General features: G+C 45.6%; 1 protein-coding gene across 1 annotated transcript in view; it reads left to right on the top strand.

The window, feature by feature from the left end:
* Window positions 1–26,504, top strand: part of LOC135512995 (palladin-like) — a 98,291-nt gene that overhangs the window by 34,258 nt on the left and 37,529 nt on the right. Inside the window, exons 2-10 of the mRNA XM_064935584.1 lie at window positions 11,024–11,199; window positions 11,314–11,374; window positions 13,240–13,351; window positions 13,500–13,568; window positions 14,853–14,994; window positions 15,127–15,150; window positions 16,562–16,702; window positions 17,947–18,334; window positions 19,133–19,168. Coding sequence (XP_064791656.1) covers window positions 11,024–11,199; window positions 11,314–11,374; window positions 13,240–13,351; window positions 13,500–13,568; window positions 14,853–14,994; window positions 15,127–15,150; window positions 16,562–16,702; window positions 17,947–18,334; window positions 19,133–19,168 — 1,149 coding nt within the window. The remainder of the gene's footprint in view (window positions 1–11,023; window positions 11,200–11,313; window positions 11,375–13,239; window positions 13,352–13,499; window positions 13,569–14,852; window positions 14,995–15,126; window positions 15,151–16,561; window positions 16,703–17,946; window positions 18,335–19,132; window positions 19,169–26,504) is intronic.

Genomic DNA, 26,504 nt, shown 5'->3' with positions numbered 1-26,504 from the left:
CCATGTCAACTTCACTATATTTCCTATTAATTTTGCAACTTATTTAATTAATGTTTTCATTGAAAACAAGGACATTTCTAAGTGACCCCAAACTTTTGAATGGTGGTCTATGTAAATATGATATTTCCGTTTTATTTTTATAAATTTGCAAACATTTCTAAAAACATGTTTTTGGTTTGTCATTATGGGGTATTGTGTGTAGATTGATGAGGTAATTAAAAAAACTTTTTTTTTTAGAATAAGGCTGTAACGTAGCAAAATGTGGAAAAGGTCAAGTGGTCTGAATACTTTCCGAATGCACTGTATAGGCGAGATTAGTCTGTAGACCATTAGTGCCCCTTTTTCTAATCAGTTTTCAGATAAACTTGTTATGTTACTGAGTGTCTGCATATTTTGTATATATAAAAAAAATATATATATTTCACCTGTACTTTGACAGGGAGTCAATGCTAAGACCAGTCGAGCCCTGTTTAGCACAAACTGACACATCACAATGAAATAAACACATTAAACTACACATTCATATACACATTAAAATACATGTGATTATACACAACAATACACAGAAAGCAAAACACAATCATAAAAAACAGACATATTCTTCAGTAAAAAGGTCCCAAACAACAATATGGAATAATGCTGCCTGTTTGAATGTGTTGAATCCGTGCATTATGTTGCCGTTACTTTAACGGGTGCGTAGGTAACTGCAGTAGGAGGAGCTCATTTGTGTTTAGTGTTGAGACCCGACCATATGTGTACCCACTGTTCCAAAGCCTTTAAGTGTCATTGTGCTTTCAGATCTATTTACAGTGATGTTTGCACAGGTTCTATAAAGTTCCTAAAGCCCAAGAGCCCTAGATTTTGCATGGCATTTCACAGTCGGGTGACTGTGTATTGGTTTTTAATGAGGAGATTGATATACTGCTCCCCAACTGGTGTGTCTGTATTAGTGAAATAGTTTCCTTATGTCTGTGAGTGTAGGTGGGTCTGCGAGTGTAGGTGGGTCTGCGAGTGTAGGTGGGTCTGCGAGTGTAGGTGGGTCTGCGAGTGTAGGTGGGTCTGCGAGTGTGCATGCATACTGTACTGTATGTGTGTGTTTGGAGTTTTTTAAACAAAAAACAAGCTAACTTGAGAACTTTACAGACTGTGGTCTTGGCCTGTCTTTGAAACTCTTCCAAGGGCATGACTGAATACTTTTTTATATAAAACATGTTGGTCTAAAATTCACTGTTGGCTGGTTTTATTTCAACTTCATGGTGCAGTTTGTAATTATGAATAAAGACGTAAGTGTTGCTCCTAAACTCTAGTCCAGTTTTTTTTTCTTTGCTTGATTCCTGTGGTCACCATTTGAGGAGAGACTGAGCATTATGCATGCCGTACATACTCTATCCTCATATACACTTTTGGGTGGTGGGTGTGTTCTGGTCTCTAACCCTCTGTTCCACTGTCCTGTTGGAATCCATTCAAGGGCATCTCTATCCCTCTCCCTCTCCCCAAATTACTTTGTATTGTTCTGTGATTTCAAGTCTGAATCAGCCATTTACGAAACCTAACACACTCTCTCTCTCTCTGCTCTAATGGCTCTTTGGTCTTGTGGTGAAACTGAGCTTCGCTCTGTAAATCTTTCCATCAACAGCAGCGATTAACGACCGGGTCAGATGAGGTGACTGTGGCCCTCGGCACGCACCAGAGAGGGGATGGTGGATGGTTTTATCTCATCCCTCACAATTCAACTTTTTGTCATGGCTTGCAATTTATAGCATTTTTGGTGGTTCAGCCTTTGTGTTTACATCGATGTGTTGTGTAACAGATACTCAGAGGACCAGATAGCCCAAAATCCCTATTTTACACCTTAATGAGGCACATTCACAATAACCAGCTCTCCTACTCCCCACTCTGATAAATCCAACTGTAGGATACTGTACAGAACTCAGCTCACCTCAGGTTTATTTGTAAAGCTGGTAGGAGCAGCTGTTCTGATGGACGGAGGGGTGTAGTCAAGGTTCTGATAAATTAGGGTTAGTGCATGTGTGTGTGTGTGGGGGGGGGGGTTGTGGGGGATGTCTGGAAGTCGTCTGGCTTGGGGCCTAGGGGTGGGAGAGGAATGGAGAGGCCAGCATAAAACACTCAGGTAATTTCTCCTAGCTTACACAACCAGCCATTGTGTGTATGTGTGTGTGTGTGTGTGTGTATGTCTGGACCAGAGTGTGTTTCCTAATGTTATTGTACTACAGGGTGTGTGATAGGAATAGGATGGTGAAGGTGAAGGGTGTGTTAATGAAGGGCTATCGTTCAGATCATTAAAAGTCATTTTTACACGGTGGCTGCGTCCTGCTCTCACACCCACAGTACCCACAGTACCCACAGTCCCCACAGTACCTACAGTACCCACAGTACCCACAGCTGCTAGGCCTCATCTGGACTAGTCAGCCCAGCCCAGTGCTGCTCCATCGGAACAGTAAGAAAGAACAAGGAGAAGGAACAGTGAGAAAGAACAAGGAGAAGGAACAGTGAGAAGGAACAGTGAGAATGTCACATCTGCTCCCACTCCCCCTCTCTGGCGCTCGAGGTCGCCAGGCTGCTCATTATTACTCACACCTGTCACCATCGTGACGCGCACCGGTGCTTCATCGTTCACCTGGACTCCATCACTTCATTGATTGCCTCGCCTATATCTGTCACTTTCTCAGTTTCATATCTGCATTGATGTTGTTTTGTTTCTCTTGTCCAGACGCTGTTGTTTTTTAGTTTCATGTCTATTTGTTATTAAATCCTCTCCCTGTACTTCCTTCCCATCTGCCAGCATCTGTAGTTATGGAACAGTTACAAGAATAGTGAGGAGGAACAGTAAGAAGGAACAGTAAGAAGGAACAGTAAGAAGGAACAGTAAGAATAGCGAGGAGGAACAGTGAGAACAGTAAGAAGGAACAAACAGTGAGGAGGAACAGTAAGAAGGAACAGCGAGAAGGAACAAACAGTGAGGAGGAACAGTAAGAAGGAACAGTAAGAATAGCGAGGAGGAACAGTGAGAACAGTAAGAAGGAACGAACAGTAAGAAGGAACAGTAAGAAGGAACAGTAAGAATAGCGAAGAGGAACAATGAGAACAGTAAGAAGGAAGGAACAGTAAGAAGGAACAGCGAGAAGGAACAGTGAGAAGGAACAAACAGTGAGAAGGAACAGTAAGAAGGAACAGCAGGAAGGAACAGTGAAAATAGCAAGGAGGAACAGTGAGAACAGTAAGAAGGAACAAACAGTGAGAAGGAACAGTGAGAATAGCGAGGAGGAACAGTGAGAACAGTAAGAAGGAGCAAACAGCGAGAAGGAACAGTAAGAAGGAACAGTGAGAAGGAACAGTGAGAAGGAACAGTGAGAGCAGTAAGAAGGAACAGTAAGAAGGAACAAACAGTGAGAAGGAACAGTGAGAAGGAACAGTGAGAAGGAACAGTGAGAACAGTAAGAAGGAACAGTAAGAAGGAACAGTGAGAACAGTAAGAAAGAACAAACAGTGAGGAGGAACAGTAAGAAGGAACAAACAGTGAGAAGGAACAGTGAGAACAGTAAGAAGGAACAGTGAGAACAGTAAGAAGGAACAGTGAGAAGGAACGGTGAGAAGGAACAGTGAGAGCAGTAAGAAGGAACAGCAAGAAGGAACAGTGAGAAGGAACAAACAGTGAGAAGGAGCAGTAAGAAGGAACAGTGAGAACAGCAAGAAGGAACAGCAAGAATGAACAGTGAGAACAGTAAGAAGGAACAAACAGTGAGAAGGAACAGAAAGAAGAAACAATGAGAACAGTAAGAAGGAACAAACTGTGAGAATGAACAATAAGAAGGAACAGTAAGAAGGAACAGTGAGAACAGTAAGAAGGAACAAACAGTGAGAAGGAACAGTAAGAAGAAACAGTGAGAACAGTAAGAAGGAACAGTGAGAACAGTAAGAAGGAACAGTGAGAAGGAACGGTGAGAAGGAACAGTGAGAGCAGTAAGAAGGAACAGCAAAAAGGAACAGTGAGAAGGAACGGTGAGAAGGAACAGTGAGAGCAGTAAGAAGGAACAGCAAGAAGGAACAGTGAGAAGGAACAAACAGTGAGAAGGAGCAGTAAGAAGGAACAGTGAGAACAGCAAGAAGAAACAGCAAGAAGGAACAGTGAGAACAGTAAGAAGGAACAAACAGTAAGAAGGAACAGTGAGAACAGTAAGAATGAACAGTGAGAACAGTAATAAAAAACAGTGAGAACAGTAAGAAGGAACAAACTGTGAGAATGAACAGTGAGAAGGAACTGTGAGAACAGCAAGAAGGAGCAGTGAGAACAGTGAGAAGGAACAGTGAGAAGGAACAGTGAGAAGGAGCAGTAAGAAGGAACAGTGAGAAGGAACAGTGAGAACAGTAAGAAGGAACAAACAGTGAGACGGAACAGTAAGAAGAAACAGTGAGAACAGTAAGAAGGAACAAACTGTGAGAATGAACAGTAAGAAGGAACAGTGAGAACATTAAGAAGGAACAGTGAGAAGGAACAGTGAGAACAGCGAGAAGGAACAGTAAGAACAGTAAGAAGGAACAGTGAGAACAGTAAGAAGGAACAGCGAGAACAGCGAAAAGGAACAGCAAGAACAGTAAGAAGGAACAGCGAGAACAGTGAGAAGGAACAGTCAGAAGGAACAGTGAGAAGGAACAGTGAGAACAGTAAGAAGGAACAGTGAGAACAGTAAGAAGGAACAGTGAGAACAGTGAGAAGGAGCAGCGAGAAGGAACAGTAAGAAGGAACAGTGAGAACAGCATGAAGGAGCAGTGAGAACAGTGGAAAGGAACCGTGAGAACAGTGAGAAGGAACAGTGAGAACAGTGAGAAGGAACAGTGAGAACAGTGAGAAGGAACAGTGAGAACAGTGAGAAGGAACAGTGAGAACAGTAAGAAGGAACAGTGAGCACAGTAAGAAGGAACAGTGAGAACAGTGAGAAGGAACTGCGAGAAGGAACAGTGGGAACAGTGTGAAGGAACATTGAGAAGGAACAGCAAGAAGGAACCGTGAGAACAGTAAGAAGGAACAGTAAGAAGGAACAATGAGAAGGAACAGTGAGAAGGAACAGTAAGAAGGAACAGTATGAACAGTAAGAAGGAGCAGTGAGAACAGTAAGAAGGAACAGTGAGAAGGAACAGTGAGAACAGTAAGAAGGAACAGTGAGAAGGAACAGTATGAACAGTAAGAAGGAACAGTGAGAACAGTAAGAAGGAACAGTGAGAATGAACAGTAAGAAGGAACAGCTTGAAGGAACAGTACGAACAGTGAGAAGGAACAGTGAGAACAATAAGAAGGAACAGTAAGAACAGTGAGAAGGAACAGTGAGAAGGAACAGTGAGAGGGAACAGCGAGAAGGAACAGTAAGAACAGTGAGAAGGAACAGTAAGATCAGTGAGAAGGAACAGTGAGAAGGAACAGTGAGAGGGAACAGCGAGAAGGAACAGTAAGAACAGTGAGAAGGAACAGAGAGAAGGAACAGTGAGAGGGAACAGCGAGAAGGAACAGTAAGAACAGTGAGAAGGAACAGTAAGATCAGTGAGAAGGAACAGTGAGAAGGAACAGTGAGAGGGAACAGCGAGAAGGAACAGTGAGAACAGTGAGAAGGAGCAGTGAGAGGGAACAGCGAGAAGGAACAGTGAGAACAGTAAGAAGGAACAGTAAGATCAGTGAGAAGGAACAGTGAGAAGGAACAGTGAGAGGGAACAGCGAGAAGGAACAGTGAGAACAGTAAGAAGGAACAGTAAGAACAGTGAGAAGGAACAGAGAGAAGGAACAGTGAGAGGGAACAGCGAGAAGGAACAGTAAGAACAGTGAGAAGGAACAGTAAGATCAGTGAGAAGGAACAGTGAGAAGGAACAGTGAGAGGGAACAGCGAGAAGGAACAGTGAGAACAGTGAGAAGGAACAGTGAGAAGGAGCAGTGAGAGGGAACAGCGAGAAGGAACAGTGAGAACAGTAAGAAGGAACAGTAAGATCAGTGAGAAGGAACAGTGAGAAGGAACAGTGAGAGGGAACAGCGAGAAGGAACAGTGAGAACAGTAAGAAGGAACAGTAAGATCAGTGAGAAGGAACAGTGAGAAGGAACAGTGAGAACAGAAAGAAGGAACAGTGACAACAGTAAAAAAAAAAGTGAGTTATGTTCAGCACATTCCACAGTGCCTGGCTAAACGAAGTTACATGGAGTGGGGTTTAAACAAGGAACATTGCAGATAGTCTGTTTCTAACTGAGTTTACTCAGTAATTATACATAATAGCAGGTCATAAGGGTTTGATTAATATGAGGTTTTATTGTGGTGCTCACTGGGAGTGGGTTAAGTTTACTCTGCAGTTCTGGCTGCCTGTTAGGTTGAACATCGGCTCCTGGATGCCTACTCTGCTCTCCTCTCTTTCCCTCTATATTAAATGTATAGTCCAAATTATTCTGTTACAGCTAAATGGTGGTGTATGCAGGGTGGGATACTTCAAACTGGGAGCATGTGGCACTGAGAATCTGAGGGAGACTACGAGTCATTGTGATTATCGTAGAGAAATGGGGACTCAACAGAAACAGTTTGGCATGAGAGCAAAAAAACCCCCACAAATCCCCTTGATTTTTAATTCAGAGCTAATTCCCAGAAGATGGATTTTAACCAACCATGTTATTTAGTTTTTTCTTCCCCGTTGTCATAATGTGAGAAATGGATCCTGAACCACGCAGACATATTGCTTTGCTCAAACAATCAACACTTTTAATTTCCTTCTGCTGTCAGCTCAGTGCACTGTATCCACGGAACTGTTTCAGCTCCTCAACACAAGCCTTTGATATTACTGAGAATTATAAATCAGATCAAACAGCAAACCCATGCTCTTGGGTAGAAGGAAAAGCACTGTACAAAGACTTGGCATGTTTGTCACAGTCTGCCTCATCAGTACAGTGGAGATAGCTGTGGATGTTTGGAGTGTGGCTGACTCTTGGCCTCCAGCTGCCTGTGTGGATGACATGCTGCTGCTGCTGGATAACACAAGGCTTCCCTGCCTCCCTGCTCGAGGCCTCGTGTCACTAACAGACCTGATCTGTTTCCTATAATTTAACACATAACTAACTGTCTTCCTGGACGATAGGCTGTGGCTAACTTTCCTTCATTTCACTTAATCAGGAAATAAGGAAGAGAACTCAGTTACGAGAGGTTAATATTAGAGCTGTAGCAGTAGGAGCAGTTCAGTGCCGTCACAATATAGGCTTATGTCTAGCCTTGCTAACCATGCTAAGACACACGACTGGTATCGAGACTAGGTCATTACTAAGGGGAAAGCAGGGGTTGCAGCAACAGTTCAGAGCAGTCCCAGTTACAGCACTCTTAGAAAAAAAGGTGCTATCTAGAACCTAAGGGTTCTTCGGCTGTCCCCATAGTAGAACCCTTTGATGAAGCCTTTTTGGTTCCAGGTAGAACACTTTTGGGTTACCTATAGGACCCTTTCTACAGGGGTTTAACATGCAACCCAAAAGGGTTTGACGTGGAACCAAGAAGTCTCCTCCCTGGAACCAAAATCGTTCTCCTATGGGAGAACAGCTGAATGTCCCCAAGTGTAGGCTTATGACTAGCCTTGCTTACAATGCTAAGACATACAGTTGAAGTCGAAAGTTTACATACACTTAGGTTGGTGTCATTAAAACTCATTGTTCAACCACTCCACAAATTTCTTGTTAACAAACTATAGTTTTGGCAAGACGGTTAGGACATCTACTTTGTGCATGACACAAGTAATTTTTCCAACAATTGTTTACAGACAGATTATTTCACTTTTAACTCACTGTATCTCAATTCCAGTGGGTAAGAAGTTTACATACACTAAGTTGACTGTGCCTTTAAACAGCTTGGAAAATTCCATAAAATGATGTCATGGCTTTAGAAGCTTCAGATAGGCTAATTGACATCATTTGAGTCAACTGGAGGTGTATATGTGGATGTATTTCAAGCCTACCTTCAAACTCAGTGCCTCTCTGCTTGACATCATAGGAGAATCAAAAGAAATCAGCCATGACCTCAGACAAAATATTTTAGACTTCCAAAAGTCTGGTTCATCCTTCCAAATGCCTGAAGGTACCGTTCATCTGTACAATCGTACGCAAGTATAAACACCATGGGACCACGTAGCCGTTCTGTCTCCTAGAGATGAATATACTTTGGTGCAAAAAGTGCAAATCAATCCCAGATCAACAGCAAAGGTCCTTGTCAAGATGCTGGAGAAAACAGGTACAAAAGTATCTATATCTACAGTAAAATTAGTCCTATATCAACATAACCTGAAAAGCCGCTCAGAAAGAAGATGCCACTGCTCCAAAACCGCCATAAAAAAGCCAGACTACGGTTTGCAACTGCACATGGGGACAAAGATCTGACTTTTTTGAGAAATGTCCTCTGATCTGATGAAATAAAAAAAACTGTTTTGCCATAACGACCATCGCTATGTTTGGAGGAAAAAGGGGGAGTCTTGCAAGCCGAAGAACACCATCCCAACCGTGAAGCACGGGGTTGGCAGCATCATGTTGTGGGGGTGCTTTGCTGCAGGAGGGACTGGTGCACTTCACAAAATAGATGTCATCATGAGGAGGGACAATTATGTGGATATATTGAAGCAACATTTCAAGACATCCGTCAGGAAGTTAAAGCTTGGTCGCAAATGGGTCTTCCAAATGGACAATGACCCCAAGCATACTTCCAAAGTTGTGGCAAAATGGCTTATGGACAACAAAGTCAAGGTATTGAAGTGGCCATCACAAAGCCCTGACCTCAAACCTATAGAAAATGTGTGAGCAGAACTGACAAAGTGTGTGCGAGCAAGGAGGCCCACAAACCTGACTCAGTTACACCAGCTTTGTCAGGAGGAATGGGCCAAAAATCACCCAACTTATTGTGGGAAGCTTGTGGAAGGCTACCCGAAGTGTTTGACCCAAGTTAAACAATTTAAAGGCAATGCTACCAAATACTAATTGAGGTTATGTAAACTTCTGACCCACTGGGAATGTGATGAAGGAAATAAAAGCTGAAATAAATCATCCTCTCTACTACTCTTCTGGCATTTCACATTCTTAAAATAAAGTGGTGATCCTAACTGACCTAAGACAGAATTCTTACTAGGATTAAATGTCAGAAATTGAGTTTAAATGTTTTTGGCTCAGGTGTATGTAAACTTCCGACTTCAACTGTTGCTATTACAGGGAATAACCCCTTTTCTCATTCAGTTCAGTGCAGTCTGACAGTCGGAATGACTAAATCCCTTTGGCTCATCCACCTGCCAGTGGTGCTAATGAATTGTGTTGTGCGATCCCGTTTCGATAATGACAGAGTGTTGTGTATGCAGTTGTCCTTTCAGAGCCTGCCTGACACACCACTCATTCACACTCTTGTTCTACCCAGCACTCTCATTCACTTTCTCCATCCCTTTCTTCTCTCAGCATCTCTCTCACATCAGGTGTAAATAATAGGGGATTAAGTGATGTCTGTCTGTCTGTCTGTCTGTCTGTCTGTCTGTCTGTCTGTCTGTCTGTCTGTCTGTCTGTCTGTCTGTCTGTCTGTCTGTCTGTCTGTCTGTCTGTCTGTCTGCCTGCCTGCCTGCCTGCCTGCCTGCCTGCCTGCCTGCGTGCCTGCCTGCCTGCGTGCCTGCCTGCCTGCGTGCCTGCCTGCCTGCCTGCCTGTCTGTCTGTCTGTCTGTCCTGGCATCTGACTGGCAGGGTGAAGTGAGGGTATAATGTAAAGTGTATAATAGCCAGGCAGAGGAATGCAGGGCATTTTATACAGCGTTCCAGAAAGGCTGGAATCTCCCGAGGTCTGCCATCGGCGGAACAGAACAGCTGTGCTTTGTCCATTCTGAATTCCTGCTCCTCCTCCTTCTCCTCTCACTGCTGGGGTTAATGGGCATGCAATAAAGTTACAGCTGTATAGGAGCATGTTTTCTCATTTTATAGGAGGAGCAAAAGCATGGCAAAGCAGGAGTGAGATGGTTCTGGGAATATTGTGGCCGTGTTTGAAGTGGTGACGTGGCATCAGTAGTGGTTGGTTTGAACATTGGCTCTGTGAACAGAGATGAGACAGATTGGGTCTGGTAGACTGTCTCCTTTCTGTTTCTTGCAATAGACAGTCTGTAGACTATTTTAGGCCTGTTTACTGTGGTAGATGGTCTCATGCCTTTTTAGTGCGGCACTGTCTGAGGCCTGTCTAGTCTGATAGGCTGTCTCATGCCTGTTTAGTCTGGTAGACTGTCTCATGCCTGTTTAGTGTTGTAGACAGTCTGTAGACTATTTTAGGCCTGTTTAGTGTGGTAGACTGTCTGTAGACTGTCTTATGCCTCCTGCAATCCAGAGAGTGAGAAGTGAGTGATTGATCGAGCAAGGCAGGTATCGAGCAAGGCAGGTCCCACCAGGCCACGCTCCAGCCCAGGCAGAAATTCAGACGTCTGGGGTTAGGGAAGGAGGGGATGTGCCTGTTTCCTGTAACTCTGTGTTTTGTCATTGCCTCAGCGCTGAGCTTGAGCAGGTACGGAAACACTCTCTGAGACATGCCCAGAGGGTAGAGGTGTCTGTGAAGGCATATGTGTGAGAAAAAGTCTAATACAACTTTGTATCTACACTGCACAGTGGACATGGTGTTGAGAGTGAAAAATGGGACTCATAAATGCATGCACAGTATAAACAGTAACCACATATAAACTGAGGTTGGATAACATTTGTATGGAAACCATGAAAGATTTCAATGATCCCAAAACCAATGTATCACAGATGAGTGTCGGTGTCTGTCTGGCAGTACTCAGGTGTGTGGGTGCATTTGGAGGGGGGTTTACAGTAATCTGATTAATTACTCTGATTGGCAGACCACATTCTTCATAGTCTTGATTATAACTGCTAATCTGAAATTAATTAAATAGTTTTATCTTGAGTGATGGCTCTTACTTGTATCAACACATTGGTAGGGCCTATAGCTGTTTGTAGAGTGGTATTTAAGTGAATGTTTTCTCTGTGTGTGTCCAGGTGGTTCTGTGAGGGGCGGGAGCTGCACCACTGTCCTGACATCCAGATCTGGAGGGATGGTGCCCTACACACGCTGGTGATCGCTGAAGCCTTCGAGGACGACACGGGACGCTACACCTGCGTGGCCTCCAACAGCCTGGGGGCAGACAACACCTCGGCAGAGGTCTACATCCAGGGTAACTGCTACTATCTCTGCACTCACTGTTATTCAATTCCTGTCATTTGAATGAATGTACGGACAACTCTCACTGAAAGGTCTCTATTTCTCATCCCTCTGTGCCTCTGTTCAGGTGCTTCATCCTCCGACTCAGAAGGAGAAGTGTCAAAGTCCAGATCAGGAGCCATGCCTCAGTACGTTTGTGTGTGTGTGTGTGTGTGTGTGTGTGTGTGTGTGTGTGTGTGTGTGTGTGTGTGTGTGTGTGTGTGTGTGTGTGTGTGTGTGTGTGTGTGTGTGTGTGTGTGTGTGTGTGTGTGTGTGTGTGTGTGTATGTGTATGCCTGTGTCTTAGCATAAACCTCTCACCACCCCTCACCTTGTGAGCCTTAACCCCTTCCTAACCCTGTGGTTGGGTCAAGGTCAACTGGGCCCTCCAGGTGGTAATCAGGCTAGCTGCTTGCTCTAATTTAACTAGCCCTATAAAACTGTCGAATTACCTTATAACCCTGGCCAGTGAAACTCTGGGTCATTTAGATAATGAGAGGTCTCTGGGGGGCAGCCTCCTCCCTCTTTCTTTCTCAATTAAAATCAATTTTAATTTAAGGGCTTTATTGACATATGTTTACATTACAAAGCAAGTGAAATAGATAATAAACAAAAGTGAAATAAACCATTTAAAAAACAGTAAATATTACACTCACAAAAGTTACAAAAATAATAAAGACATTTCAAATGTCATATTATGTGCATATAGTTAAAGTACAAAAGGGAAAATAAATAAACATAAATATGGGTTGTATTTACAATAGTGTTTGTTTTTCACTGGTTGCACTTTTCTTGTGGCAACAGGTCACACATCTTGCTGCTGTGATGGCACACTGTGGTATTTCACCCAATAGATATGGGGTTTGTTTTCAAATTCTTTATGGGTCTGTGTAATCTGAGGGAAATATGTGACTCTAATATGGTCATACATTGGGCAGGAGGTTAGGAAGTGCAGCTCAGTTTCCACCTCATTTTGTGGGCAGTGGGCACATAGCCTGTCTTCTCTTGAGAGCCAGGTCTGCCTACGGCGGTCTTTCTCAATAGCGAGGCTATGCTCACTGAGTCTGTACATAGTCAAAGCTTTCCTTAAGTTTGGGTCAGTCACAGTGGTCAGGTATTCTGCCACTGTGTACTCTCTGTTTAGGGCCAAATAGCAATCTAGTTTGCGCTGTTTTTTTTGTTTGGGTCTAATTGTGTTGCTCTCCTGGGGCTCTGTAGGGTCTGTTTGTGTTTGTGAACAGAGCCCCAGGACCAGCTTGCTTAGGGGACTCTTCTCCAGGTTCATCTCTCTGTAGGTGATGGCTTTGTTATGGAAGGTTTGGGAATCGCTTCCTTTTCGGTGGTTGTAGAATTCAACGGCTCTTTTCTGGATTTTGATCATTAGTGGGTATCGGCCTAATTCTGCTCTGCAGGCATTATTTGGTGTTTTACGTTGTACACGGAGGATATTTTTGCAGAATCTGCATGCAGTCTCAATTTGGTGTTTGTCCCATTTTGTGAATTCTTGGTTGGTGAGCAGACCCCAGACCTCACAACCATAAAGGGAAATGGGTTCTATAACTGATTCAAGTATTTTAAACAGATCCTAATTGGTATGCCAAATTTGATGTCCCTTTTGATGGCATAGAAGGCCCTTCTTCTCTCTCTCTCTCTCTCTCTCTCTCTCTCTCTCTCTCTCTCTCTCTCTCTCTCTCTCTCTCTCTGTCATTATCTCTGTGTATCTCCCACCTGTCCCTCCCTGTCTTCACTCTGCCTTCACTACTCCTTCATCGGCTCTTCTGTTTACACATTAACGTCTTGGCTCTCATTCTCAGTGACATCATCTTAGTCCATTTTCATATGGTCCAAAGTCATTTATAAGGTGTAAATTGACGGCTTTGTGTGTTTATAGCATCAGACGTGTGTGAGAGCAGACAATTATTGCAAATAGTAGTAATTATACATTTACTGCACAGTTTTGTTTACTCTCTCTAAATGGCTTCTCTGATGAACAGACCTAATGCTGTCTGTTTTAGGGTCCAGAAGAAGACAACCTCAATCTCCCTGTCCATTCGTTCACCTTCACCCAAGAGCCCTGAGGCTGTACCACACCGCTCCACCCTGGTCCTATCTGCACCCCCACACCGGGTAGGAGACACACACACACACACACACGCACACACACATACACACACAGCAGTATACCATCTGGAAGGGTCATTATGAATAACAACAGCAATTGTTCTCAAGATAGATACTTTATGGTCAGATTACATCTCTTCATCTTGTCCTCCAGATGCAGAGTCCAGTTTCTTCACTATATGGAGGTGGTGGTCCTCTTACAGCGCCCCCTATCTTTACCAAGGTAAGACTACATCTGGAGTTATGGAAAAGTTGTGCATCACACACACATAAATGCAGACGTCCGCACGCTCCATCTCCCTGTAATAACACACCGTAGGAGGGACAGGGGTCAGATTAAACATTCCATTTGAAGGGTTGCAGCCAGAAAGTTCCTGTCTCCTGCTCTAACCATTCTGTAACCTACAACTGCTCCTCCCCTCCTCCCTCAGCCCACCTCAGGCCATAGGTCATGGTCTGTGTGCTGGTGGGATGCGAGCCGGCCGAGGCAGCGCATTAAACAGGCCTGCCAAACCGATATAGGTCAGGAGGGTTTCACTCCCATCCAGCCCTGCAGACTACAAATCATTTTTCAGCTCGTTACAAAAATACATTTGTTTGTCCTCACCCCCTCCTCCAGGAGCCGTAGGGCTTCATCTCAATGAGAATATGTGCTCTTTTTGGGTGAAGTCAGGGGTGTGATGTCACCCTGGCTGTTGCACACACACATAGGCATAGACACACACACACACACACACACACACACACACACACACACACACACACACACACACACACACACACACTGAAACACACATACGCATGGACGCACACACTCGTAAACACACATACATTTCATCCAGGTCATCCCAAAATATTCAGTCACGTTGCAAAACCCAGTTCATACACTCACAAAGAGGGGCACTGATTCACTCACAGTACACACACAACGAGAGAGTTTCTGTTGCTGATAGATAGGATGAGTCCTTTCACTGTGACACCTGTTGACTGGTTGGAGAGGTAACACAATGCTGCCATTGGCCCCTGCCTTGGCCTCTCAACGGATGGTTTCCTGCCTCTCTGATTGCAACACTAGAAGCTGTCACAGGATTGTCTGGATAGCCCTGCTGTGTCCTGTCCTTTTGTGAAACAGAGTGCTGTAAATGGGGTCAGTGTCTGCTGGCCTCCCACTCCCACGTGTGGTGTACTGTTCTGTTCTGCTCTGCTTACTGACACTGTGTTGTCTTCCTCTCTGTCTATGTCTTCATTCATTTCCTCCTCTCCCACTTTTTTTTCTTAACCTTCCTTTCTTCCTTCTGATGTCTCTTTCTCCTCCTCTCCTTCGCTCTCTCTCTGTTTGTCTAACCCTGACCTTTTCTCTCTGTTTCTTTCTCAACTTTACCTTGCCCCCTCCGTCTCTCATCTATCACCCTTCCTGCATCTCTCGCTCCCTCCTCTCTCTCTTTCTCAACTATCTCCCTCCCTCCCTCCCTCCATCTCTTAAAACTCTGTCTCTCTCCCCCTCCAGCTCTTACAGAATGCCCAGGCATCAGAGGGTCAGGTGGTTGTGTTGGAGTGCAGGGTTCGAGGCAGCTTTCCTCTGCAGGTCCAGTGGTTCAGACAGGGACAGGTCATCCAGGACTCTCCAGACTTCCGCATCCTGCAGAAAAGTGAGACATTCTCAGTAGAGTCAGAATACTTATTTGTGTGAGAGGTCATCGAAAAGTTCAAAAAGGATTGAATGACTTATGAGTCTTACTTCCTCCTCTCCCTCTCTCCCTTTGATGTCATGTGAAACACAGAGCCACGGTCTGCAGCAGAGCCAGGTAAGTTACTTCACTTCCTCCTATGTCATTCTCAGGCATGTTGTCATCAACAAAGTCACTGCTATATGTCTACTCCCGTCAGCTCCATCATGCATCCAAACCGGATGCAGTCTGTATGTTGTGTCAGTCTGTATGTTGCGTCAGTCTGTATGTTGCGTCAGTCTGTATGTTGCGTCAGTCTGTATGTTGTGCCAGTCTGTATGTTGCATCAGTCTGTATGTTGCGTCAGTCTGTATGTTGCGTCAGTCTGTATGTTGCGTCAGTCTGTATGTTGCGTCAGTCTGAATGTTGTGTCAGTCTGTATGTTGTGTCAGTCTGTATGTTGCGTCAGTCTGTATGTTGCGTCAGTCTGTATGTTGCGTCAGTCTGTATGTTGCGTCAGTCTGTATGTTGTGTCAGTCTGTATGTTGCGTCAGTCTGTATGTTGCGTCAGTCTGTATGTTGTGTCAGTCTGTATGTTGCGTCAGTCTGTATGTTGCGTCAGTCTGTATGTTGCGTCAGTCTGTATGTTGCGTCAGTCTGTATGTTGCGTCAGTCTGTATGTTGCGTCAGTCTGTATGTTGCGTCAGTCTGTATGTTGCGTCAGTCTGTGCTGTCACTTTGGCACTGTGATGATGTCATCTACCGTTAACCTGGATTTGACGAAGGCCTCAAAACATCAGTCTGGGACAATAAGAGGGAATCTAATAAACTCTGAGAGACGTACACAATCTCTTACACACACATATTTACACAGAGACTTTTCCAGTTTGAGACGTGACTAAAGAGGTACATCAGGTGTTACCGTCAAGCTCTCATAGAAACCCTGTCAGTCACACTACAGACATCTCTCAACACCTGTGTTCTCTCCCACTTTCTCCCTCTCTCACTTTTTCTTTGTGTGTGTGTTTGTGTGTCTACATGTGTTGGTATGTCTGTTTTCCTACTTCACTTGTCACATTCAGAGTGGTGTCTGTCTGTCTGTCTGTCTGTCTGTCTGTCTGTCTGTCTGTCTGTCTGTCTGTCTGTCTGTCTGTCTGTCTGTCTGCCTGTCTGTCTGCCTGTCTGTCTGCCTGTCTGTCTGCCTGCCTGCCTGCCTGTCGACCCTGATACCCTGTCTGATATTTAGTCTGTTTCGTGGCCTGTTTAACATGTACATACCACATGTCTACCTGTCTATCTATGTCTGTCTAACCTCCAACTACAAACATGTAGATAGTAAACCTTCCACTCTTTCCTATGGCTGTGTAAACGTCTATTAAACCGGTCGAACAGTCAGTGTCTGTCTCATTCAACTGTTACAAACTTTCCCTAACCTGTTTATACTGACCACCAGTATTTATTTTTTGCTGTTAGTTTCAACACTGTGCCACTGCTAGTTGTTTAATTCACCACAGTGTATGTGATGAGAGTTGTGATTGGTTTGTTCCAGAGGAGATCTGTACGCTGGTGATAGCAGAGGCCTTCCCAGAGGATGGAGGTCAGTTCTGCTGCATTGCAACCAACATTTACGGCTCCGTCAGCAGCACAGCCCAACTCTCTGTCACTGGAGGGGCCTTCAACACTCCCACAGGTGAGTTACCATCATTATTGTATTAACTTGATGACCGTTTTTATAACTTGTATCAACTTGTAGTGTAATTGAGTTAAACTTTAGTGCATGTGAGTTTGTAGTTTGCACAGTGTTTGCGCAAAATGTTGGTACATCTGGGTCAAGGATGAGGGCCTGTCTGGCTCCACATCATATTAATGATTACAAATAGACAGTCAGCCTGGGAGGTCTAGTGGATCCCTGTGTGGTTTCCTCTGGTTCAGATGACTGTCCTGGTCCTGTTTACTTTCCTGGATAATCATGGATCTATATCCATGGAGAGGGGGAGGAGAGAGGGGAAGGAGGAGAGGGGGAGGGGGAGAGAGGGGGAGGGGGAGGGGAGGGGAGAGGGGGAAGCTGAGAGGGAGAGGGGAGAGGGGGAGAGAGGGGGAGGAGGAGAGGGAGAGGGGGAGAGAGGGAGGAGGGAGAGAGAGAGGGGGAGGGGGAGAGAGGGAGGGAGTGGAGAGGGGGAGGGGGAGGAGGGAGAGGGGGAGGGGGAGGGGGGAGGGGGGGGGAGAGGGGGAAGGGGGAGAGAGAGAGAGGAGGAGAGGAGGAGGGAGAGAGGGGGAGGGAGGGAGAGGGGGAGGAGAGAGGGGAAGGAGGGAGAGGGGGAGGGGGAGAGAGGGGAGGGGGAGGGGAGGGGGGGAGGGGGAAGGAGAGGGAGAGGGGGAGAGGGGGAGAGAGGGAGGAGGAGAGGGAGAGGGGGAGAGAGGGGGAGGAGGAGAGAGAGAGGGGGAGGGGGAGAGAGGGAGGGAGGGGGAGGGGGAGGAGGAGATGGGGAGGAGAGGGGGAGGGGGAGAGGGGGAGGAGGAGAGGGGGAAGGGGAGAGAGAGAGGAGGAGAGGAGGAGGAGAGAGGGAGGGGGAGGAGTAAAAGAGGAGGAGTGGGGGGGGGGTAGTTTGGCGATGATCAGCTATCTCAGTGTGGGAGAAGGGAGACATGTTTATTCTCTCTGATAACTCGGTGTACTCTCAGTTCACCACGCAATCAGAGGAAATCCAAGGACCAAATAAACAGGGGTTACATCAAGACCTCTCCCAGACAAACAGGCTGACTGTACACAGCTGCTACTTTAGATCACATCACATTCCAAACTACATTTAGAACTGCCATGTTTAGTAGGCTATAAGAGGGGGATGTGGGGCAGGCTGGGCTCTGCTGCAGGTTATTTTAGTGCACTGTGTGAGGAGATGTCTGTAATGTGACACTTCTTGTCTCTCCCTCTAGCGGTGTACGACTCGTTCAGGAATGGTGTGGCGCCCGGGGATGACTCTGTCTTTGAGGACACCCAGGCCTTTCCCCCTCCCCCGCCCACAGAGATTAGCCTATTGGAGGTTCCGCCCAAGGTCCCACCCAGTACCTGCGCCGAGGGTTTCCACGTCAACGAGCTGGAGATCTGGCCCAGCATGTCGGGCCTGCAGCCTGTCCACATGTACCACGATGTGGAGGGTCAGGACCGGGCCAACTGGGCACTGCAGAACGGCAGGCCTGCCAGCCCCCCTCAGCCCACCTTCAGCCTGCTTCCACGAGAGGCCCAGCCAGACTTCCCAGGCCCAGCCAAGATGTCTCCGCCCCTAGTGAAGGAAGGTCCTCCACTGCCCACCAAGCCCAAACTGTGAGTACACCCTCCATCCTGCCATGCTGCCACCACCCTGCCACTCTCCTTACCCTTGCCTCCCTGCTCTTCTCACCGCATCCCACTGCACCAGAGGAGGGCTGTCATGAGTGATGTCTAATTGAGCTGGCGCCATGACTCCCATAATAAGTGATTGTATTGTGGATCAGTGATCTGGGTGTATTCTGCTTCTGAAAGGGTTACAAGGGGAATCCCAGTATTTACAGAACAAGAGCATTCCGGTCTCTTTATGATGGTGTCAGTGCCATGTCAGTGTTGTGTTCTGTTGTGTGCCAGGGAGTTGGCCTGGCTGGCAGCTGTTCTGTGGCTGAAAACAGATTGGCTTCTGTTCTGTTGGATGGCTCCTATTGTCTCTGTGTGACTCCTGTATGCACGACCAGGGCCCCTGCTTTCTCTGTATGGCCTCCCCTGTGGCCTCCCTGTGTTTTATTAAAGGCAGTGAGTATGATGTCCGTTGTTGCATTAGAGCATTTGTTGTCCTTGTATGGTTTGTGTATGTCTTGATGTGTCTCGTTATGGATGGCCTCTGTTTGTGTTACAGGGTTGTATAGTCTAGCTTCTGATTTAATGTTGTGGTTCAGACATGATATATGTCTTATGCATTAGTGAGGTGGTCTGAGAATGACATATTTCTGATGTGGTCTGAGACAGGATGCATGTGGAACATGGATGTTGTGTAGGGTCCATGCTCTGTGCTTTGTACAAGTGTTGCTGCGTTGGATTGCCTATTTGTATAACTCTAGCTAAATATTGACATTGTATCCTCTCTGATTCCAGAGCGGAGGGTATAGAGGAGGAGACAGAACATGACAGGTAAATAACTGAAGGGTCGGTTTTGGTCTGGTCTGGTCTGGGTCTGGTCTGAGTCTGGGTCTGGTCTGGGTCTGTTTCTGGGTCTGTTTCTGGGTGTGATGTGAGTGGAGCCCTGTTGTTTAGCAGTGGAGTTGGAAGAACACTGGCATCATAACGATGTGTTGGCACATTCAGATTGTTTTGCTGTATTTCTTTTGGTGTCCCGGCTTGAGTTTCTGCAAATAGCAGGATCACCATAAAGCTGCTTCCTTGAGTGAGTTTTTCCACAATAATGACACAAACATACTGCCAAAAACAATCAGCTCCCCGTGGTGAAGCGTGCAGAGGGACGGTGCACTGACCCCCCTCTCCTCTGCTACATACACTCAGTAATTACACAGTAAAAACAACCAGCCCTGCCATTACCCAGGGGTCAATGCGTTGTGCCATGCCGTGCTGGAGCTTAGCTTCCTCTCTGTTCCCTGGTGACCTGTAGAAGTGTTGGCTGACAAACTAAAGCCTCAGGCACCGGCCACTTTTGACCTTCAACCTCTGACCTCACGGCAGGGGTCACTGCCTCTCATTTGTCCTCCTGAAAACAATAATGTTTTTTAAATGGCATGCTTTTGCACAATGTTGAAGCCACGGTTCTACAGTGTCTACGTCTGTGAAAGGGGACGCTGTTGTGTGACTTTTACTGCCTCTGATGTAAAAGTCTGTTTTTATCTTATCTGGATTTGATTTGAGGCCTCCAATGTAACTTTAATCAAGGTTTTGATTGAGTCGTTTTTCTAAATTGCTGTGAATCCAATGGGGAACTGAATGGAAACTATGAGCCCACTGTATTAGCTCTCTGTCTCCTAATGTAAAACAAAGCACTATCATGCAACGGCTACCATTTCACTGGAGCCAATAAGGTCTGTGAATCAGTGTCTGTTTTGACGGAAGTTTTTAATAGATAAATCACAGTCACAGTTACTGCTTTAACTGCTGTATTTTATTCACAAGGAAAGAAAGTCATTTTAGTGTGATGGTCTAAGAGGACGTACTACTGCATCCATATATCTCAACCATTACATAGGCCTACACCTGTTACTTGAACTGTGAGCTGTGGGTCTGTGGGCTGGTATCTTGATGAAAGCTCTCCTGTCGATGGTATCTCAGAGCTGCATTAACAGAGCTGGGCTGTGGAGTAGAGCTCTCCTCCTACCTGACCAGAGCCTGACGGGCCCCGACATTATGCATCGGTTAGGCCCTGTTTTTTCACCAATAACTAGGGTACTGGCAGGGCTCAGGTATCACTAAAATGATGACTAACATTTTAAAGCTGAGCCATTTGCATGTACTGTGCTGCGCAGCACAGTTATATCTGACTAAAACCTAACATGGTGTCAGAAGTGCTTCAACCTCGTCAAATATAAGACAGTTGGAGTTTAGAGTGATGAAAAGTAGCTAACAGCTAACTGCTCTCTCATGTCTCTTTATTGAGCAGAGCAGCCCAAGCAGAGCTATTGCTATGGATAACAGACTCAGAAAGCCATGAGCAGAGCGCATGCACAGCGAGCTGTGCGCAGGGAGCGAGTGACAGACAGAGAGGAGCAGCAAATGGATTTACTAACAGAGGAAGTTATTTCTGATTTTGGGTTTTGGGCAGGGCCTTAAATTTGGCAGAAGCAATCGGGTCTGGGTAGGGTAGGGCCTGAACGTCATGGGCATGGGTAGGGCTCGGGCTTAAAATTCATGCCTCTACTGTGGAGATTCATGCCTCTACTGTGGAGATTCAGGGCTTTACTGTGGAGATTCAGGGCTCTACTGTGGAGATTCAGGGCTCTACTGTGGAGATTCAGGGCTCTACTGTGGAGATTCAGGGCTTTACTGTGGAGATTTAGGGCTTAACTGTGGAGATTCAGGGCTCTACTGTGGAGATTCATGCCTCGACTGTGGAGATTCAGGGCTCTACTGTGGAGATTCAGGGCTCTACTGTGGAGATTCAGGGCTCTACTGGGGAGATTCATGCCTCTACTGTGGAGATTCAGGGCTCTACTGTGGAGATTCAGGGCTCTACTGGGGAGATTCATGCCTCTACTGTGGAGATTCAGGGCTCTACTGTGGAGATTCAGGGTTCTACTGGGGAGATTCATGCCTCTACTGTGGAGATTCAGGGCTCTACTGTGGAGATTCAGGGCTCTACTGGGGAGATTCATGCCTCTACTGTGGAGATTCAGGGCTCTACTGTGGAGATTCAGGGCTCTACTGTGGAGATTCAGGGCTCTACTGTGGAGATTCAGGGCTCTACTGTGGAGATTCAGGGCTCTACTGGGGAGATTCATGCCTCTACTGTGGAGATTCAGGGCTCTACTGTGGAGATTCAGGGTTCTACTGGGGAGATTCATGCCTCTACTGTGGAGATTCAGGGCTCTACTGTGGAGAGGAAGTTGCTGCATGACTTGGCAGGCTGAGGTGACTGTACAAGACCTGATCTGGGAAAACACGCCCGCTGTCTGTCTGCACTGTGACTGTCTGTACTGGAGGAAGATGGAGCTGGGCCAGTCAGCCAGTCAGTCAGTCAGTGTGTGGTTCTGATGGCTGTTGTTACTGGTGTTGCCACACCTGGTGAAAGAATCAGAGGAAGCTCTCAGAGGAGAGGCCACACGTTGGCATTTAGGATCAGAACACTGGCCTTGTGTTTTAAGAGTGAGAGAGAGGGAGAGGGGGAGAGAGGCAGGTTGAGTCTGTTTTGAGGCTTAAGGGCAGCAGTGTATAACAGTCTGTATTAAGCTGTTAAAGGTTGTTGGGTCTGTAGCCATGCCTTGAGGCATGTCATAAATCACTTAGGTGAGAGCTATCATATCAGTGTGAGGTCACTGGGCTGCCATTTTGGAGAGTGTGTATGTTCCGTCCTGATTTATGATTAAGATTCACCAGGGGTCTAAGGGGACACCCGTGACCAAGAATAAAGCTGTATCACACTGGACTGTTAACACCTGTGTCTGTTTGTGTGTGTGCATGCATGTGTGTGTGTACGTGTGCGAACCCCCACATGTGTACATTGTGATGGAGTGTAAGTGGCATTGGTGTTCAGTATCAGCTTTCTAGTCTTGTACATACTTACCCAGTGTGACACTTCACAGGAACTGTTTCATGTTGAATGGTTACAACATACCCTGTAAAAAAGGTGTGTATGTATGCTTGTGCTGGTGTGAGCATTTTTAAATGGAAGGGAATTAGAAAGTGCCTCTTTCCTGGAACTGGTGCCTCAGAGTCCCCCTGAGATTCCCTGTGGCTGCTGTGTGGCAAATCGTCAAGTTATTAATTGCCATCTTGGTGATTACTGTCAACATTTACTAGATTCACATGCAAACTTAATCTACAAAAGATAATGATACAGTATTTATTTGTACAGAAACACCAAGGACATTCAGTTCAAGCGGCAGCCCCTGAAGGGAAAGTCCAAACCCAGACCATGTAAGGTTTTTGAGGAGAGGATCATAGAGAAGAGCCAAGTGAATGAGGCACAGTGAGGTGTGACTGTAGTACTGACTGTGATCACGGTGACACAACATTAGATTATGGGTTGGGATATAATCTGTGGGTGGGCGTCGTCAAACACACAAGCAGCAATTATCCTGCCAACATGTTATATCTTAATCACTGTTTCATAAAACAAGGAATCAAAACCTGACAGTTGAAATAGTTATTGTGCACATATCCATTTTATAAACAGCCTACTGTTGAACCCTCTCTGGCAAACCCTCTGTGAGAATCTCCGCCAGGCTTCATCTCCTTGTTTGCTTTAGATTATTTGAGGTTTACGGATTGCGAAAAGCAGAGGAGTCAAGCACAGATCAGTGGTTTAAACAACCTCAACCATGCCATGTCATAACCCGCTCACAATCTAAACTTAAAAACATGACATAAAATAACCATAACCTTCATAACTCCATCCTTGACTGAGGACTACTTGAAATGTGGTTGAGTTCTGGTTCAAGTTGAGTTCTGGTCAGTCGAAAAACAGGTTGTGGATCATAATGTGGCACTGTGGACCTGTCGTCACGGTGAGGAGGAAGTGATGCTGTAGTGCCTCTCAGAACCCCTGCAGGGTGTGAGGGTCATCATGATCAGACAGCTGTGTTAATCCTCACTGTTCCAGACTGATCTGTCACAGCCTCCACCCTGAGAGACCTACCACAATATGAGAGAGAGAGAGAGAGAGAGAGAGAGAGAGAGAGAGAGAGAGAGAGAGAGAGAGAGAGAGAGAGAGAGAGAGAGAGAGAGAGAGAGAGAGAGAGAGAGAGAGAGAGAGAGAGAGAGAGAGAGAGAGAGAGAGAGAGAGAGAGAGAGAGAGAGAGAGAGAGAGAGAGAGAGAGAGAGAGAGAGAGAGAGAGAGAGAGAGAGAGAGAGAGAGAGAGAGAGAGAGAGAGAGAGAGAGAGAGAGAGAGAGAGAGAGAGAGAGAGAGAGAGAGAGAGAGAGAGAGAGAGAGAGAGAGAGAGAGAGAGAGAGAGAGAGAGAGAGAGAGAGAGAGAGAGAGAGAGAGAGAGAGAGAGAAGCATGCGTGTTCGTTTGGTTCTTGAAATCACAGAACAATTCAAAGTCATGTTCTGACCGGGTGTGTCCAAAGAGGAGGAAATGGAAGGTGTGGGCTCTGCTGGAGCCACATGGCAGATGAGGTTCAACAATTATCTTTCAGGGGTCAGATGTCAAAGGTGAGTATTATGTGTTAAAATGCTGCTAGCAAATGGCTGCGAATGGGGTCACAACCTCACCATGTGGCGTCTTCCCCCTCATGGCATCCAGGAACTCCCATTCCTGACTTAAATGTATGTCATACACTCATACGCACACACATGCACACACATGCGTACGTACGTATGAACCGGGCTAACAATCCCAAACATGGGGGAGCTTAGAACAACAGCCTGCTTGCCTGTAAGTGACACCATGTGTGTATGCGTGGGAAGCCTGCATATGCCCAGAGAGGTAAAGATGAGGAAGCTACTAATCCCCTTTAATGTGCTATATATCGCATGTGGATTGACTCAGTGCCACTCAAACCCATGCCGTCTGCATAATTGTCATACCACAGAGATTAAATGATTGGGCCAGCTACAAACCTCTTTAACCTCCTCTGAGGTCGTTGTCAGGGTAACAGAGAACAACTGCAACAAACTGAAGGCCACGTTCCAAACCATTCTACCCTGCTCTGTCTCTCTCACTCACACACAGATACACATAACTTGTTTACAGAGGATCCTGGATACCGTTTGGTTTTTTGTACTGAGAGTTCATCTCAAATGTGATTTTGATGCTTTGGAATGTTAATTCGTTCCCAAATCGAGTTTATACAGTATAAGTAAACAACATGTTTAATATACATCTGTGGTCTTGTTGAAACTATGTTTCATGCCTGTTGGATTCAGAGCTTTGTGTTGATCATTCAAACTCTTGCGTTCGGGGTTTTGTTTGTGTGCCTTATTGCTCTTTGTCAGTGGTTGTCATGGAGCGCATGTCCATAACCTGTAGACAATGACACTGAAACAAATTATTGGTTGAAGAAAGACTCTTTATTGTATCTCTTCAAGGAAAAGTCAAGAATCCTGAAACCAAAGAGAATGTTGGATTGAGTAGCGTATTCCGTTTTCCAATAATACTTTGACATAAGGAGCCAAAGTCGATTGTTTGTTGATCACGCCAGTTACTAAAACAAAGTAGCTTTTAACAATGTTTCTATCATGTATAAAACTGCCCATTTAAACAAATATGATCTAGTAATGTGAAATATATTATGAGAATAACGATCAAAGTATTGGTAGAGTATAATCATATAATTTTACCTACCTCATGTTTGTCTGAAGCGCCGTGTTGTTTATGGCTGCTTTCTTGTTGAAGTGCTGGTGTACATTAAGCATGAGGCAAGTTAGTCTATGAGTCATCGTTGTCGGCCTACCAAAAGGCAAAAAGCCTCCTGAGGGGATGGGGGCCTGGGATTCATTTTTTTTAAATACAATATAAATATAGGACAAAACACACATCACAACAAGAGAGACAGCACAACACTACATAAAGAGAGACCTAAGACAACAACATAGCAAGGCAGCAACACGTGACAACACAGCATGGTAGCAACACAACATAACAACAACATGGGAGCAACACAACATGGTAGCAGCACAAAACATGGTACAAACATTATAAGGCACAGACAACAGCACAAAGGGCAAGAAGGTAGAGACAACAATACATCACACAAAGCAGCCACAACTGTCAATAAGAGTGTCCATGATTGAGTCTTTGAATGAAAAGATTGAGATAAAACTGTTCAGTTTGAGTGTTTCTTGCAGCTCGTTCCAGTCCCTAGCTGCTGCGAACTGAAAAGGGGAGCGACCCAGGGACATGTATGCTTTGGGGACATTTAACAGAATGTCTCAGATAGGGAGGAGTGAGGCCTAAGAGGGTTTTATAAATAAGCATCAACCAGTGGGTCTTGCAACAGGTATACAGAGATGACCAGTTTACAAAGGAGTACAGAGTGCAGTGACGTGTACTATAAGGAGCATTGGTGGCAAATCTGATGGCCGAATGGTAAAGAACATCTAGCCGCTCGAGAGCACCCTTACCTGCCGATCTATAAATTCTATCTCCATAATCTAGCATGGGTAGGATGGTCATCTGAATCAGGATTAGTTTGGCAGCTGGTGTGAAAGAGGAGTGATTACGATAGAGGAAATCAAGTCTAGATTTAACTTTAGCCTGCAGCTTTGATATGTGCTGACAGAAGGACAGTGCACCGTCTAGCCATACTCCCAAGTACTTGTATGAAGTGACTACCTCAAGCTCTAAAGCCTCAGAGGTAGTAAAAATACCTGTGGGAGGAGGAGCATTCCTCTTGCCTAACCACATGACATTTGTTTTGGAGGTGTTCAGAACAAGGTTAAGGGTAGAGAAAGCTTGTTGGACAGTAAGAAAGCTTTGTTGTAGAGCATTTGACACAAAATCCAGGGAGGGGCCAGCCGAGTATAAGACTGTATCATCTGCAATTAAAGGTATGAGAGAGCTTCCTACTGCCTGAGCTATGTTGTTGATGTAAATTTAGAAGAGCGTGGGGCCTAGGATCGAGCATTGGGGTACTCCCTTGGTGACAGGCAGTGGCAGAGACAGCAGATTTTCTGACTTTATACACTGCACCCTTTGAGAGAGGTAGTTAGAAAACCAGCCAAAAGACCCCTCAGAGACACCAATACATCCCACGAGAAAGGAATGGTCTACCGTATCAACAGCTTTGGCCAAGTAAATAAAAATATCAGCACAATATTGCTTAGAATCAAGGGCAATGGTGACATCATTAAGCACCTTTAAGGT

This window comes from Oncorhynchus masou, chromosome 24 (genome assembly GCF_036934945.1).
Source record: "Oncorhynchus masou masou isolate Uvic2021 chromosome 24, UVic_Omas_1.1, whole genome shotgun sequence".
NCBI classification, from domain to species: Eukaryota; Metazoa; Chordata; class Actinopteri; order Salmoniformes; family Salmonidae; genus Oncorhynchus; species Oncorhynchus masou.
The sequence above is the reverse complement of the archived record's forward strand: the minus strand, read 5'-3'. Positions and strand labels throughout refer to the sequence as shown.